At 36.9% G+C, this 13,616-nt stretch overlaps 1 protein-coding gene across 3 annotated transcripts in view; it reads right to left on the bottom strand.

Moving 5' to 3' along the window:
* LOC106058491 (uncharacterized) overlaps nucleotides 1–13,616 on the bottom strand; it is a 135,006-nt gene that overhangs the window by 22,553 nt on the left and 98,837 nt on the right. For 2 of the 3 annotated variants that reach the window (XM_056019712.1, XM_056019714.1), the window contains one exon: nucleotides 650–838. The exons of the other annotated variant lie outside the window; for it this stretch is intronic. In XM_056019712.1, coding sequence (XP_055875687.1) covers nucleotides 650–838 — 189 coding nt within the window. The remainder of the gene's footprint in view (nucleotides 1–649; nucleotides 839–13,616) is intronic. 3 annotated transcript variants of the gene reach the window in all.

The raw sequence follows: 13,616 nt of genomic DNA, 5'->3' as shown, positions 1-13,616 counted from the left end.
TGAGCCGTTGTGGCCTATCGAACGAACTATTTTGTTGTATTGTGGTGTAATGTTTGATACTTGTTTTATAATCATATTTATTATGTATCTTTGTAAAAATTGATTATAATTTTAGGATGGGCGAGATGTCACGGATGAATGTGTGTATGTATGTATAATCTATTTTTACAACCTGCGCGAATGACCGGAAGTGTGTTTTGTTGTCAGACAGAGTCCAGCGTGTGTGATATGCAGTAAAGCTGATTAAAGTTTATGTGTTTGATCTAGTGGTTTCATTGTTTTATTTCATTAACTAGAACTGAACCAGGGACACCTAGACGTATCGAGACCTGGGGTAGATTCTATCGAGTTATAAGTAGATAGAGAAATACAATAGGAAAGCTGTGACACATACATACATACATACATACATACATACATACATACATACATACATACATACATACATACATGCATACACTTTACTTATTTATATACCAAAACGAGTATTGTGATAAAAAGCTAATCCAAGAGCGCAACCTAAAAATCTATGTAAACGTCAACTCATTTGTTCTCTTATTAGCTTTACATTTTTAATTTTATAGACTCAAACTGATTTTTATCTAAATTACACAATGTTTTGCATATAATGATACAAAGCCATACTTACTCTGACCTCTGGATGTTAATATTTCATTAATTATTCTATACACACATATTATACACATGAAAGCACCAGATAGACCAAGCGTTAGGACAAGAACAATTGTAAAGAAATTGCTAGAGTCTAGATGTGCGTTTGGCTTTAATTCTGGTGGACTTGGACTTGTTACATGATTTTCAACTCCAGCAGAAGAACCTAAATAGAAAAGAAGAAACACACAAATTTACAAAGACAGTTTGTGTATCACACAAACTCAGAGGAGGCCCCCTATTTGCAAGGAATATTTTGTTTTGATTATCGAAAGTCAAAAAGTTTCAAAGATTCATTTTGCGTTGTAAAAAATGTTTTTTTGTGTGTAAATGTTTTAAATGTTTCAGATGTTTCTTTAAAGTTGAATAAAATCTACTTCCTAGTAGATCCTTCCTATGGACTACGGGGGATGTCAGCGACAAGGGTATGACTGTCCAGCCGCTAACCGCACGACCAGGCATTAATAACAAACTAATATCCTATTATTGATGAAGACATTTTTTTAGACATACTGGAAGATAACTACCGTATATGTACAATATGTCAGACGAGCGATTTTAGATAATCTTTTAGCGATGTTTTGTAATTGAAAAAAAAACAAAAACAAAAAAACAAGTATCGAGCCTGTACTTGGGCAACGTCTGCCTGATGTCCCAGCACAGTTACCAATAGAGTTATTGGCATTTTCATTTCAATGGGACAAAAATGAAGATGTAGATCTACCTAAACTAATTTTTTTTTATTTAGCACTCTTATGATCTATATTTACTAGATTTAGATCTAAAATCTAAATTTGAAATATCTCAGATGTAGTTTAGATTACATTTACGTAAAAAAAAAAGATTTTAATTAAGGAATTCATTCCATATGACGCGAAAGGGAAAAAAAACTCCACTAATCCACACTGCCTAATTAGACTAGAAATACACAAGAGAGTTGACGAGGGTTCCTTGACATTGGTGCACCGACTTAAAATAGCATTTAAGTTAAAGAAGTATATATATATATATATATATATATATATGGAGAGGCGTTAAGTGATGAAGTGGACATCTCTATCAAATGGGAGAAACAGAGAGATGTAATCTACAGTTCAGCAATCACCGCCTTTTGGCCTCAAAAAACAAAAAATGTAGACTGGTTTGAGGCGAGTCTAGCACATATGGAAACTTGTATCGAGAAAAAGCGATCTGCACACCTTGGTGACAAGACAAAGCCTAGTCCAAAATCTTTGCAAGCTTTCAAAAGTGCTAATAAAGAGGCGAAACAAATGGCTAGACAATGTGCTAACAACTTTTGGAGAGATACCTGCAACAGAATCCTAGACAGTATCTACTCAGAAAATAGTAAAGCTCTGTTTAATTGCATTAAAGCGGCTCTGGGTCCAACAGTGTCTAAGCCTGTCCCTCCCCCTTCTATCAAAATCTGGAGAAAAAATTACAGATTACTCCAAGCAGCTAGAACAACCGACATAACACTACCTCGATGTCTATGTCTATGCCACACAGAATACAGTAGACGATGTCGCCCTGGCTTCTCTACCAGATCTTCCAGTATTGGAATACCTAGATGAGCTTCCGAGCCTTAGTGATCTCAAAAAAGCAATTAACTGCATGAAAAATAGAAAATCTCCAGAGAGTGATGGTATCCCAGCGGAAGTAGTTAAAGTCAACGAATCACTCCTGCTTCCTGAACTCTATATTCTCCTCTGCCGCTTCTAGGAAACAGGTCATGTCCCACAGGACATGCGTGACGCAACAATAGTCACAATATACAAGAACAAAGGGAATCGGAGTGACTGCAACAATTAAAGGGGTATCTCTCTCCTCAGTATAGTTGGCAAAATCTTTGCTAGAGTGGAAATATCCAGGATGCAAGTGATAGCTTCTAGAGTCTACCCAGAGTCTCAGTGTGGATTCAGGAGTGGTAGATCCACTATAGACACGACTACGACTCTCTACGACTACTGCAGGAGAAATTCAGAGAAAGAGACCCCTTTACATCGTTTTTGTTGATCTGACTAAAGCCTTTGACAAGGTCAGCAGAAGTGGCCTTTTCAATCTCCTAAGGAAAATAGGTTGCCCTCCCAAACTACTGAAGTTCATTGAGTGCTTTCAGGAGGAAACGAAATGTACTGTCAAATTCAATGGAGCCCAATCAGCACCTTTTGAGGTTCGCAGTGGTGTCAAGTAGGGATGTGTGCTCGCACCTACTCTGTTTGGCATGTTCTTCTCCTGTCTACTGAATCATGCGTACAATGACATAAACGAAGGTGTGTTTCTCCATACAAAATCCTCTGGAAAACTATTTAATGTATCAAGGCTGCGGGCAAAAAACCAAGGTTAGGAAGATACTTATCAGGAAACTCCCGTATGCTGATGATGCAGCTATTGTGGCTGATTCTGATATTCAGCTTGAGTTCCTGGTTGACAAACTATCTGCTGCTTGCCAGAAGTTCGGCTTAAATATTAGTCAAAGCAAGACTAAGATACTAGTCCAGAATACAAATACTGCACCTCAAGTAAACATTAATGGCCATCCACTAGATATTGTGGATCAATTTTGCTATACTCGGCTCCATCATATCTTACAATACTCTACTGGATAAAGACATTAACAACAGGATAGCCAAAGCAATGGCCACCGTGTCACAGTTACTATACAGAAGTGAAACTTGGTCAACTTTTTCATGGCAGGACAAAAAGCTGAATGTCTTCCACCTCCGGTGCCTAAGGCGGATCTTTAAAATAAGGTGGCAAGATAGGATAACCATACGAAGAGCAGTATGCCAGGACATCCGCTCTGTTATCAGCAGCAGGCGCCTTTGTTGGCTTAGCCACGTTCGTAGAATGCCAGTAGGTCGACTTCCACAAGACATTCTGTATGGCGATCTAATAGAAGGCAGGAGAGTCGCTGGTCGCCCACTTTTACGTTATACGGATGTATGCAAACGCGACATGAAGCTCTTCAAAATTGACACTAGCAGTTGGAAAAAAGTAGCACTGGATAGATCCACTTGGAGAGAGAGCATAAATTAAGGGTCTCGGATTTGCAGATGCCATACACTACAGAAGCAGAAAGAAGGGTGATAATGCAACGGCGCCTGGTGATCACATAGGCCCAACCTGCGATCGCAGCTGTGTATCAAGGATTGGCTCTTTAGTCACACAAGAAGTTGCAAAGGGAAAAGATAGTCTCTCGAGACGTAAAAGCCACAGAGTTTAAGATAGTTTACTTCCTAGTCCAAACCTCCCGCAGGACGACGGGGATGGGAGCGGGTAGGGTTTGAACCCGGGACCATCTATAATCCAAACGCAAAACGCACGACCAGGCAGCCAGATTAAAGCTAAAAAGGTATTTATTGATACGAGATAGTTGACGTGGGTTACTAGACATTGGTGCACATAGTTCTTATAACATATATATAATATATCAAAAAGTACTATCCGGTGCACCCCTAATATATATATATATATATATATTAAAAATGTATTAATAATTTGAACACAAGTTTTATTATTAAGGCAATAACTTATCTTCTGACAGCTTAGGGGTGCAGATTTATTTATTATGTTCATAGTAGTATCATATTAAGAAGTGAATCGGATAAGAACAGCATAGTATACCATTACTAGGTACCAAAAGGCCTACTTTTCCTGGCCATAACATTAGCCTAGGTCCCAGCTGCTAATGTCGATTTTGAAGAGCTAATTTTAAGATTAAACGTGTAAAGTCATATGAATTCTAGTCTAGATCTAGATTCTATATCAAGATTCTAGATCCAGTCTAGATTCTATATCAAGATTCTAGATCCAGTCTAGATTCTAGTTCTAGATCTAGACAATCTGGACCAGTGGTCTTCAACGGGGGCGCTATCGCCCCTGGGGGGGTGTTTTCGAGATTTTGGAGGGCGCTGGGAGCCAGAGGGGCGGTAAGGGGCGCTGGGCCCAATAGGGGGCGGTAAAGGGGTGCTGGGCATAAAGGGGGAAAGAAAAAACTAAAGATGCACTCAAACGAAACAAATAAAAAAATTCTTCAAAATTAATGCTAGCAAACTAAATATAGACAAATATTATTAGCTTGCCTCTAATTTAAAGTTAGAAATTGAGTTCGGGAATCCCATTTTCTATTTTAAATTCTTACTCTTTTTGCTGATATCGAAGGGCATCTAGTGTCCTTAGATCTTGCGCGTATAAACGTTCATGATTTGATAAACAAACTAGGTAATACGCCTTTTAGATTAAAGTTTATTTTATCTACATGTTAATATATTGAAATGTAAATGTTAATTAAGAAAAACGTTAAAGCTAACATTCAAATAGAATAATATAATCTTTTAGTAAACAAAAAACATTGACTAAATGTTATGAAAACTCGCTGGTATGTAATGGAATATTGTAAAGAGTTTTAGTGAATTGCCACTAAATAAAAAGCAAATGATAAAAAAGATGTTAGCCTCTTGTTGTCAGAGACGGCCTTAGCAGTGCGTGGGGCCCTGGGCTGTAACGGTAGACTAGATATATCGTACCATGTCAGGCTAACGGGATCGTCCGCAACTAACACAGAAGGCCTTTTTTTTTGTTACTAAACATACTACCTTACGTAAGTACTGTACTATTGGCCTTTAAGCTACATAAACTCAAAATGTTCTCCGCCTTAACTTCTGAATCTAATAAGTCCACAAAATGTTATGTAAAAGACATCTGCTCTTTGTGACCAACATCAAGCGTGCAGTCAAGAATGACGGGAAAATATGCAGTCAGGTCCATAAGCTCGTTTTGAATCCTATATACGAGGTACTGTCGTGAATCTCGGCGTTTTAATTCGTCGAAGTTCTTGCATTGTTAAATCAATTTTGTCAAGCATCTCAACCAAGCCTCAAAACTGGCCTTTGTTCGGCGCATAAAGTTTCTCTATTCTCCCACAAAATGCGCTGTTTTTAGCGGCCCCCGTAAGGGGAAAAGGCCGCTATTAGGTTTGTGCAAAATGTCCGTCTGTCCGTCTGTCACACTCAGATCTCGAAAACTAGAAGAGATATGAAAAATATTATTTCATCATTAAATGCGGCTTGAAAAGTTTAGGTGCAACGGCTACTTTTGATTTTCTAAAAGCAAACCGTTTAATTTATAAAATTAATTATGCAAGCGATTTTTTCATAAAAATACACCAATTCTAAAACAATCACGTAAATGTAAGGGAGGCAATGTTACAATATGCTAACAAAGATGGACAATTTTTGTGTATTTTCAGTATCACTAAGTCAAATATATTTTAAAAATGTACAGGAAATGTTTACAACAAATATAAATAATAGTTAAAGATGTTTTTTCTGGTCAACTAGCTGCTAAAATTAAAAAGAAAACATTTCTGTTTGTTTATAAAGGCTAATAATGCACTTTGTATGTAAATATCACGCACATTTTTTTTAAATGGACTTTTTATGCAGCGATTTTCGTGCAGTAGCGTAACGTCGCAACATGACCAGGTGCTAAACCAATTCCTTAAACTTTTTTAAAAAATCAGATTTTATTTATTTTTTGTTTAGTGCCCCCATCCGAATAAAAGAAGATTATTTTTGTGCGTTTTGTCTGTTGGTCGGTCTGTCCGTCACGATTAGATTAAAAAAACTAGAACTCTAAAAGCAATTGAAAATCTGATTTACCCTTTAATTTTCCTCCTGTAACATCTCAATAGTTTTAATTATCTAAAAATTGATTGTTCCGGATTTTTTTGTGCAAAACTAATCAACCCCAACAAATGTTTGTTTGCTCTTCTAATTTATATTACATTCAATTTCCATGCTTAAACGTTGCAAAAACACATTATCAATAATATGTTGTTCCGTTTTTTATGTAAATAGCATATTAATGCTAAATCAAAATCTCTATACTGACTTATATTTCATTAAGTGTAAAAATGTTCCGGATATTGTTTTATAAAACATGAATTATGCCTAATGATTGTTTGAAATCGCATAATTTACTAATATTACACTTATATTATTTGACAATGCGTCACTATAGTTTATTTATCAATATCAAATTGTTCCGTATTTTCATCTTTAAACAAATTTTAAAAATATCGACAATAGGTTGTTCTGGGCTTTAAAAAAAAGTAATTTACTAGAATTGATTACTGAACATTACTTTTTAGACATTTAATTTTCTTGCTGAAACATAACATAGAAGTTTTGTAATCGATAAAGAATGTTCCGGATTTTGTTTCTTACAAATCGTCGCCAGAAAGTTCCGAATTTTTTAAAAAATCTACTAACGCCAAATAAATGTTTGAACTCCCTCTTCTAATAATAATCTTCTCATTTACGAAATAATGTTTTTACGGATTTTTATGAAAAATATTTTAACTCACTACTCTCTTACAGTACATTTAACTTTCTACTAAAACATTAAAAAATCTAATAATCGTTAATATTATGTTCCGATTTTTAAGGAAAACAGAATCCAAACACCAAAGTAAGGTATGAAAATCTCTCCACATGGCTGTATTACATCTAATTTTTATACGAGACCATCCAAAAAATTTAATTAACGGTATTACATTTATCTGAAATTATCTTTTTCTTTTACTATTTATACAAACATCCGGAACAATCTATTATATAAACTTTTCAATTGTGTTCATACCTCAAAATTATTGCGATGTTTTGAAACGTAAAATAAAGGTTAATCAATTTTTAATAACTTTTAGTTGTTGTTTTTTTATATCAAGATGACGGACAGACCGACTGACAGACAAAACGCAAAAACAATGCGGCTTTGATCCTCTTAAATAAATTCTATTAGAACTCAGTGCACCAATGAACCCTCGTTAAATATCTCGTGTAAATAAAGACATTTTTTTATGGTACCGGTACTAACCTATTGTGAGGTAATGGAATTTTTTTTCTTTGACGTCATATGAATGACTCTTTAAATGTAACGTTAAAAGAACGCACTCGGTGCACCAATGTCTATTAATCCTCGAAAATTGCTCGTATTGATGAAAACATATTTTAGTCTAACTAAGCCGTGTGACGTAGTGTTTTTTTTTCTCATTTGACGTCTTATGGAATGAATTCTTTAAATGAAATGCTAAAAGAACGCACTCGGTGCACCAATGTCTATGAGCACTCGGTGCACCAATGTCTATGAACACTCGATAAATGGCTCTTATTAATGAAGGTGATTTTTAATCTAGCTAGGCCGTGTGACGTAGTGTTTTTTTTCCTTTGACGTCATATGGAATGAATTCTTTAAAAGAAATGCTAAAAGAACGCACTCGGTGCACCAATGTCTATGAACACTCGATAAATGGCTCGTAATGATGAAGGCGATTTTTAGTCTAGCTAGGCCGTGTGACGTAGTGTTTTTTTTCCCTCTGACGTTATATGGAATTAATTCTTCAAATGAAATGCTAAATCAACTCGGTATAGTAATGTTTATTAAGCCTCGTTATGTGACTCGCGTTTAAAAAAGGAATGATATCTTGATTTAGATCTAATCTAGATTTTTAAAACTAGATCTAGATTTTTATTACAGTATATCTAGATCTGGATTTATATTTTAATTAAAATTATTTTAGAGTCTTGATCTACAATTTCTAGATCTAGTTAAGACTAAAATAGACTAGATTAAGATGTAGAATTTCAATTTCTAAACTTAAAGTGTAAAAAAAAGTGTAGATTTTCATTTCCAAACGTTTTGATCAATATTGCAATGTTTTAATATACTAAAACTAATCTACTTTTTTTTTATTTAATTTAAATTTAAATTTACGGCAAATGAATCTTTGAAAAATTATTACTTTTGACCATCAAAATTAAATCACCTCTTGAATATTATTTGCGAATATGCAGATCCGACAGGGATCCGACTTCGACGGGGGCCGCCTCTGAATTTGTGTAACACAAACTCTCTTTGTAATCTTGTTTATTTATTTGTCTGTTTGCTTGTTTTGTCATATTTTATGCCAAGGTGAATTGTTCAAGTGATAGCCGCTTAGAATGTACAGGTCATAAGATGATGTCTTAATCGAAACTGAACAGTATTTCCAAAACCAAAAAAAGTCATGTTAAGAGTTTAAAGGTGATTAGTACCCTGTAAATGCCCAGTAATATTGAGCAATAAATTGTAGTTTATGAGAACTGGTTTTCAAATCTGACGGTGACAATGAATCTCCTTAGACGCGGGGCCTGGGTCGGTTTCCCCACTTGCCACCCCCTAAGGCTGCTGCTTGTAAATTGAAGTTCGCTGGTTTTCGAAAGGGGTTTGTTATTGCTCGTTTTGTTAAGCTCTTACATACAATTTTGAATTCTTTTTTTTTTTTTGTTTTTTTTTTAGAAACAGGAAGATTCAATGGTCGGCGATGACTTGAAACCTACCTACGAATGCTAGGAAAGAAATGGATTTTCATTGATTAGGCCTATATCATTTTTTATTTTATCGTGATATAAATCTATATTTAAGAGTTTTACAATCCCACGTAATTTGTTTGTTTACAAATGAATTGCTGCCTAAAGGTATTGATAGCTGCAATGCAAACAACAATGCTCTATAAAGAAATTACGATTTACTTCTAGTAAGTTCTAGGATGCAAATATATAAATAAGTTTTCAAAAATATAAATGACAATTATTAAACATCTGTTACCGATGTTCAAATTGAGCTGCAAGAAAAAATAGATTTACAAAATTATGTCTTCAGCAAAAAGAATGTTAACACAGGAGCCACAACAGAGATGTGGCTGCATTTGAATGTTCCAGTAAAATTCCAAAACTTTGGTCGAAAATGGAATTATATTTTAGCTTTTCCATCAACATACATGGTTAATCTACATTTAGTGAATAAGCAAAGAAATAGGCTAAATGTAGCCACTAGATGAGACCTAAGCCTTGCTTTGACTAATTTAAAGCTTGTCAAGCATCTCAACCAAGCCTCAAGACACAGAAATCTTAAAGCTGTCCAATATGCCAGTATCTATGCGACAGTAAAAAGGTCCCAACTTCGATGGGGGGGACATGTAGTCCTTATGCCAGACAATCGCCCTTCCAAAGCGACTTCTGTACGGGGAGTTGTATGCAGGAAAGCGCTCCCAGGGAGGCAAATACAAGCGCTACAAAGAATGCGATATCGACATTCACGGCTGGGAAGCACTAGCTCTCGTTAGCTCCTCATGGCGAGAAGCTGTGAGTCTCGGAGTCACAATAAGCAAGAAGAGTGGCCAGGTCGAAAGACGCCGAACCAACAAAAAGCTGAAAGAAGCAGAAGGCGTATCTGTATCTGACCAAACCCACCCATGCCACGTATGCGTCCGGCTTTTTAAAGCGAGGATTGGACTTTACGGCCATCTTCGAGTCCATAGGAAATGAGAAATGTTCTCATCTTCGAGTCCATAGGAAATGAGAAATGTTCTCATCTTCGAGTCCATAGGAAATGAGAAATGTGCTCATCTTCGAGTCCATAGGAAATGAGAAATGTGCTCATCTTCGAGTCCATAGGAAATGTGAAATGTGATTATCTTCGAGTCCATAGGAAATGAGAAATGTTCTCATCTTCGAGTCCATAGGAAATGAGAAATGTGCTCATCTTCGAGTCCATAGGAAATGAGAAATGTGATTATCTTCGAGTCCATAGGAAATGAGAAATGTGTTCATCTTCGAGTCCATAGGAAATGAGAAATGTGATTATCTTCGAGTCCATAGGAAATGAGAAATGTTCTCATCTTCGAGTCCATAGGAAATGAGAAATGTGATTATCTTCGAGTCCATAGGAAATGAGAAATGTGTTCACCTTCGAGTCCATAGGAAATGAGAAATGTGCTCATCTTCGAGTCCATAGGAAATGAGAAATGTGCTCATCTTCGAGTCCATAGGAAATGAGAAATGTGATTATCTTCGAGTCCATAGGAAATGAGAAATGTGTTCACCTTCGAGTCCATAGGAAATGAGAAATGTGTTCACCTTCGAGTCCATAGGAAATGAGAAATGTGCTCATCTTCGAGTCCATAGGAAATGAGAAATGTGCTCATCTTCGAGTCCATAGGAAATGAGAAATGTGATTATCTTCGAGTCCATAGGAAATGAGAAATGTGCTCATCTTCGAGTCCATAGGAAATGAGAAATGTGCTCATCTTCGAGTCCATAGGAAATGAGAAATGTGCTCATCTTCGAGTCCATAGGAAATGAGAAATGTGCTCATCTTCGAGTCCATAGGAAATGAGAAATGTGATTATCTTCGAGTCCATAGGAAATGAGAAATGTGCTCATCTTCGAGTCCATAGGAAATGAGAAATGTGCTCATCTTCGAGTCCATAGGAAATGAGAAATGTGCTCATCTTCGAGTCCATAGGAAATGAGAAATGTGATTATCTTCGTGTCCATAGGAAATGAGAAATGTGCTCATCTTCGAGTCCATAGGAAATGAGAAATGTGCTCATCTTCGAGTCCATAGGAAATGAGAAATGTGCTCATCTTCGAGTCCATAGGAAATGAGAAATGTGCTCATCTTCGAGTCCATAGGAAATGAGAAATGTGCTCATCTTCGAGTCCATAGGAAATGAGAAATGTTCTCATCTTCGAGTCCATAGGAAATGAGAAATGTGCTCATCTTCGAGTCCATAGGAAATGAGAAATGTTCTCATCTTCGACCACGAAGTAGGAGCTTTATATAATTTAAAGCTTGAATTTTTCTAATATTGTCCAACAGCAATAGGATTTGAAGAAAAGTCATGACAATGAGATTAATTTTCGTGAGTAATCACTGCAAATTATTAGACATAATTTTGTATAATGATAATATTGGCAATGCCTTCGATTCCGAAGATTAAGGCTGAGTGCAGTGTTACACATAACTACGCAAATCCAGTTGCGGCCGTCATATTTTCACGAATTTTGAGCAGGCAAAGCCGTTGTCTGCTGGCGGTTTATTTAAGTTTTCTTTCCGTCTTTTGCGCCTGTCTTCAATAATGGCTTTTCTTTGAGTCTCAATTGTTTGTCCCACAGCTTTTGTGAGAGCTCTCCAACTGCCTCTCTCATAGGCCATCTGCTGCCAGAGAATGCTGCCAGGTACTTTCCTCTATGCCAGTGAGAAGAAATGGGGCCTGAGTAAATCTTAATTGCGCTTACGGGGGGCACCTCTGTAACTCCGTCCTACTCTAAGCTCGCCAAAGAAGACCGGTTGTCTTCCATTCGGGATAAATGTTGTTGACTGCATACAAATTAATGAATAGGTGACATTTTGTTCATATTTGCCTTCTTACGATATTTTGTAAGTGTTTTTCTTAGAGGAGGGCGCTGGCGGATTTTTTAATAGAAAAAAATACGAAAAGATGGCGGTAGCCAAAAAAGTTTGAAGACCACTGATCTAGACACTAGATCAAGATAGTTATAGTTCTGGGTTTGAATCCAGGTGAAGATTGGTATTTTTACATTCGGGATTTTCCACGCAGCACTAATGGGTACCTCTTTAAACTAAAAAAATCTGTGGAGTTTCTTTTTTTAATTCAAAACCCCCTTAGCTGTTGACTGTAGTTTGCTTTAGAATAAAATTGAAGAGAGAGGTTCTCAACATCAAAACTCTCTGTATGGGGGTATTTAAACTCAAAACCATCAAGAGGGGTTTTAAACTTAAAAAAAAAATCTGGAGGAGGGGGTTTAAACGTAAAACCCTCCTTAGCTTGGCGACGCTCATAGAAATTTGAGTGTGTAATATGCTTTTTTTATATTGAAGAGATATTTTTTAGCTTCAAACTCCGCTGAAGAGGGTTTAAAATAAAAAAAACTATTGGCTACGCTCATAGAATTTTGAGTGTGTAATGACAAAGAATGACCAATTAATATCAGCAGACTTTGTGACTCAAACCAAAGTACAAGGCGCTCTCACCTCGTACAAGGTTTACGAGTAGAGAAATTAAAAACTTAACAAAGTAGGGAGAAAGCAAGAAAGACACTTGTCCAAACTTGATGGCCTCCTTCAGTCATAGAATGTCTATGGTTCATCTCGCACACTTCCTCATGTGGCTGTAGAACCCTAATTTGGAGAGACACTCCCGTCCACAAATATCGCAGGTTAATGTGGCTTTTGCTACGGTAGTAGAGGAGCTGGCCATTTTTCGTATTGTACGTTTTTCTTCCTGAGCTGAGACCCATGTTCTTTCACTGTCCATAGCTTTTATGGTCACTGTCTCTCTCCATCTGGTGCGGTCTAGAGCTATGTCTTCCCAATGGTCAGTTTGATGTTCACTGAATTGAGGTCCCGTTTTATTACATCTGTGTAACGAAGGTGGGGGTGACCAGTTTTTCTTGTGCCAGTCGCGAGTTGTCCATAGAGGATGAATTTCGGGATGCGATTGTCTTCTATCCGGCGAACATGTCCAAGCCAGCGCAAACGGCGTTGTCTGAGGGCTGTAAAGATGCTGGGAATACCTGTTCGCGCAAGGATCTTCGTATTGCACACTTTTTCTTTTCATGTGATTATCAAGATCCTACGGAGACATCGAAATTGGAATACGTTTAGTTTTCTCTCTTGCTTTGCGTAGGTGGTCCATGATTCATTGCCATACAGTAGTGTACTCATAAACGTATGCCTTGTAGACTTCCATTTTGGTCACTGTAGTTAGCTTCTGGTTTTCCCAAACTCTTGACCTTAGTCTAGCGAAGTTAGAGGCAGCCTTGCCTATGCGTTTTTTCATCTCTTCTTCTAGAGACAGGTCATCTTGAATTGTGGATCCCAGATAGCAGAATTCATTTGCGGCGTTCAGCTTGTTATCGTCTATGAGGATGAAGGGTAGTGTTGTAGCAGGTGGTCCCATAACATTTGTTTTCTTCGTGCTAATAGTTAAGCCATATTCTTTACAGGCCTGAGAGAAGAGGGACATTAGTGACTGAAGATTTTCTTGTGTGTGTGCCACTATCGTTGCGTCATCCGCGAATAATATATCTATTACG

This window comes from Biomphalaria glabrata, chromosome 2 (genome assembly GCF_947242115.1).
Source record: "Biomphalaria glabrata chromosome 2, xgBioGlab47.1, whole genome shotgun sequence".
Classification (NCBI taxonomy): Eukaryota; Metazoa; Mollusca; class Gastropoda; family Planorbidae; genus Biomphalaria; species Biomphalaria glabrata.
The sequence above is the reverse complement of the archived record's forward strand: the minus strand, read 5'-3'. Positions and strand labels throughout refer to the sequence as shown.